Source organism: Malania oleifera, chromosome 4 (assembly GCF_029873635.1).
Source record: "Malania oleifera isolate guangnan ecotype guangnan chromosome 4, ASM2987363v1, whole genome shotgun sequence".
Taxonomy (NCBI): Eukaryota; Viridiplantae; Streptophyta; class Magnoliopsida; order Santalales; family Ximeniaceae; genus Malania; species Malania oleifera.
In genome coordinates, this window is record NC_080420.1 from 17,323,047 (window position 1) to 17,326,897 (window position 3,851).

Consider the following 3,851-nt stretch of genomic DNA (forward strand, 5'->3'; position numbering starts at 1 on the left):
ATTAACTTTCTAGAATATTAATTCATTTTCATTAATAAAACTCTTTTAAGTCTCATTTGGAATTTAAAAAATATAAATAAAATATAAAAATATAAAAGAATCTAATTTCTCATGTTTGGTTGTGAAGAAAAGTGAAAGGAAAATTTTTTTAAAAAATCAAATCAATGATCTAAATTTCGATTTTATACATCATGAATATTTTTTTTTTCTTAATTTTTAACCATATTAGAACAAATTTTTATTTTAAATTATTTTTTATATTAAAAAGATATAATTAAAAAAAAATTTCTTCTTAGTTTTCCTCCCTTTTCTTTTTTTACCTAAAATTTTGATTGAAAAATTACCTTAATTAGTTCTATATATATATTTGTATATTTGTCAAAGCTAGCTACTACTGCTCTACATACCCTTGATCTGCCACCTGCAAATCTACACTCTCACAACAATTCTACATCTATGGGACCAAGAGTCGCCATCTGGCACTATGCCACAGTGGCACGTGCCCCTCCACCACTAACGTAGTGCCGGTCATCTTCTCTGCTCTGTCCACCCTTTATTTTTCTTTAAGTCAAAAGTTTCACTATGCTTTCATCATCACTACTATTTTTAACAATAAAAACTAAATATAAGAGAGAGAAAAGAAAATACCTGTCCTCCACCGGTGGGAGACTACACGTAGAAGATCCCATCTTCAAAGAGCATATGGCCACCACCACCTCCATCCTTATTCTGCCTACACTCCATGCCACCGGAGATAAGGGTTGAGCATAATTCAAGTTAATTGAATTAATCGGTCGAGTTCGGTTGATTCGGTTCGGCTAATATATAGATTCGGTTTGCATTAATTCGATTTCAGATTTGAATAATTTTGAGTATTTGATTTTCTGTACTATGAGAAATCTTTATTTCGATCAACTCAATTACCCGAATTACTAATTAATTAATAATTAAATATAAATTAGTAATATTTATATATAATATATGTTAAATGTTAAATGTTTAATCTTAAAACATCCCTTTTATTTATAAACATTTTGTTAATTAAGCTGGAATTGGTAAATTAGAAACAAAATTTGCAATCATATTTTGTTTTTATAATCTATTTTAAATTTATTCGATCGAATTCAATTAATCGAATTACTCGAAAATTTGGTTCGATCAGGTACAGTTTGATGACGGCAACTAATTAGGTCGATTCAGTTAGGAATTAGTATTAACCAAGAAATTTGATTAATTCAGTTAATTAACCAAATTTGGCCGAAGTGGCCTTTTGCACGCCCCTAATCAGAGCAATGCCGCAGAAACTCATTTTTAAAAAATTCAACATTTTGTTTGGGTGCATAAATTTCAAAGAGAAACATTTACATAAAAATCAATATCATTTTAATATTATATTTTATTTAAATTTACATTAAACATAAAACCTTTTTTGAATATAAGACTAATTCGATCTATGTTTGGGTGAAACCCAATTGTATATAGATTTGTATACATTTGAATAAAATATAATATATAATTATATTAATTATTATCTAAATTCACACAAATTTAAATTTAAAACTTAAAATTCATGCTCTCAAACATGGCATAAGAGTGCCTAATACAACATTTTGTTAGGTACATAAATAGTCTATTATCTTTTTTTTTTTCTTTCTTCTTTTGATAAAAGATATTAATTGGTCTCTCTTAAGATTTGATAAAAAGACATTAACCTCTCCTGAGATTTAAAAAAATTTAGAGAATTTCATTAAGGTTTCAAGAATTTCACTAACCTTTCATTTTATTTCACAAAAAGACAAATCTTTTAAAGTGTGTAAATATCCCAACAATCAAATTTGTGAAATTTTAAATCTCAAGGAAGGTCAATATCTTCAGTCTAAAAAAATTAAATTGACGAGCATTGAGTAATCTCTGAGATTTAATTTTATATATGTGTATATATATATATATATATATAGATATATATGTTCTCAAAATATATATTCTCATTTTTTCTTTTAATTTATAATCTAATAAACTCTCGCACAAATAATATTTGTATTCACAAAACACAAAATATATTTTTAAAAATAAAATAATCATAATATAAGAATATGATAATTAAAAAGAAAGACAGAGTGTCATCACCAAGGAAATAATAATATGTAAAAACTTTATAAATCCACAACATAAAATATATTCTAGAAAAATAACTAATTTTTGTACTTTATTTCATATTAGATAAAATAATAAGCGACAAAGTCCTTTTAAAATTTTAATATAATTTTTATTTTATTTCGCTCTATTATTAAAAAATGTTACGATTATACAAGTAAGAAATTTAATTTAAAAATAAATTTCAATTATTTAAGTTTAGTATCACTTTAATAAATTCAAACATCAATTTTAAATTATTTGAGACAATACTTTAAAATTTAAGTAAAAAAAAAATTGTTATCGAGGTAAATTATTCGAGTATTTAAATACACCATTTTTTTTAAAGAAAAAAAAATAAAAAATAGAAAATAGAAAATAGAAACCCACCATGTTGTACTTTCCCACTTCATGTTTGATCCATATACCGCAATAAAACTTGCACCGCCCTCTCCCCCATACAAGGAAAAATGAAATTAATAACCTAAAAGTCTTAATTATTGCAGCCAACCTACCTCATATATGGGATACCCCATACATAGCCAATAGGCCATAGGACACCCCCCAAGTCTTCAACTGCCCTCCACCTCACCCCTGTGCCCCATAAATGCCCTTTTCACCCCTTCTCCCCTTCTCCTTAAATACTCCTCCACCCTCCCTCAACCTTTTCACCTTATTCACACACTCTCTCAACTTCCCATTTCCCAAAAAAAAAACACACCATAGACATAGAGACGAACAAAACCCAACTCAACCCAATGAAGGAAATCACCACCACCACCAGCCCCACTTTGCTCCTGCTCGCCGCTCTGCTCGCCGCGGCCACGCTCTGTGGCGGCACTCTTCCCGAGGCCCCCAAGTCCACCCCCTCCGCCGAGGCCGGCAAACCCAAGGGCGGCGGCGGCGGCGGCGTGATACCCGGATTCGGAGCTCGAGGAGGCGGGTACGGGATACCCGGATTCGGAAACGACGGGTGGGGCAACGGCGTGGGGGGCGGGTACGGCTCCGGCTTCGGCGGCCCCTCTGGAGGGTACGGCAAGGGGGGGATCGTGAGGTCTTCGACGGTGTGTAAGGACCCGGGGCCGTGCCACGGGATGAAGCTGACCTGCCCGGCGAAGTGCTTCACCTCCTACAGCCGCCACGGCAAGGGTTTCGGGGGCGGCGGCGGCGGCGGGGGGTGCAGCCTCGACTGCAAGAATTGTAAGGCTTATTGTTAAGAAGGAAACAGGTGGGCGGAGATAGATCGGCGCCGGTGACTGGTATTCGGTACCGCCAAATTAACTACTAGCTGATTAAAATTAGCTCCTGTGTACTGACGGATTATGGTACTAGGGTTATTGTGTCGGGACGACTTATTATGATATTATATATATTGTGTTATGTTATATTACATATATATATATATATATATGCTATATAGTATTTATATATAAATATATATGAGTATATTTAATATTGTGTAAGGTTTCCTCGTGTGTGCATGATCTTTGGTGCTCGCTTTTTAATTCTTAGTAAGAATAGTGTGTGATTTGATGTGCAAACAAGTCATGAATGAATCCACAGTGAGTGACCAAATTCAACGGGCGATTTTCAAGCAATGTGTGTATGGATGGACGAGATTTAAAGGCAGATTATTCGAAATATTGGTCCATTAAGTCTCCCTTTTTCGTTCTTTTGGAAGTGCATCGGATGAATGGAAAAACAGTAAAATATTGTAT

At 33.0% G+C, this 3,851-nt stretch overlaps 1 protein-coding gene across 1 annotated transcript; it reads left to right on the top strand.

The window, feature by feature from the left end:
- The first annotated feature begins 2,742 nt into the window (after positions 1-2,742).
- On the top strand, positions 2,743-3,596 carry LOC131153628 (uncharacterized). Its single transcript, XM_058106061.1, has one exon. It carries the CDS (start codon positions 2,892-2,894, stop codon positions 3,348-3,350), a length of 459 nt encoding a protein of 152 aa, XP_057962044.1. The 5' UTR covers positions 2,743-2,891; the 3' UTR covers positions 3,351-3,596.
- The last annotated feature ends 255 nt before the right edge of the window (positions 3,597-3,851 follow it).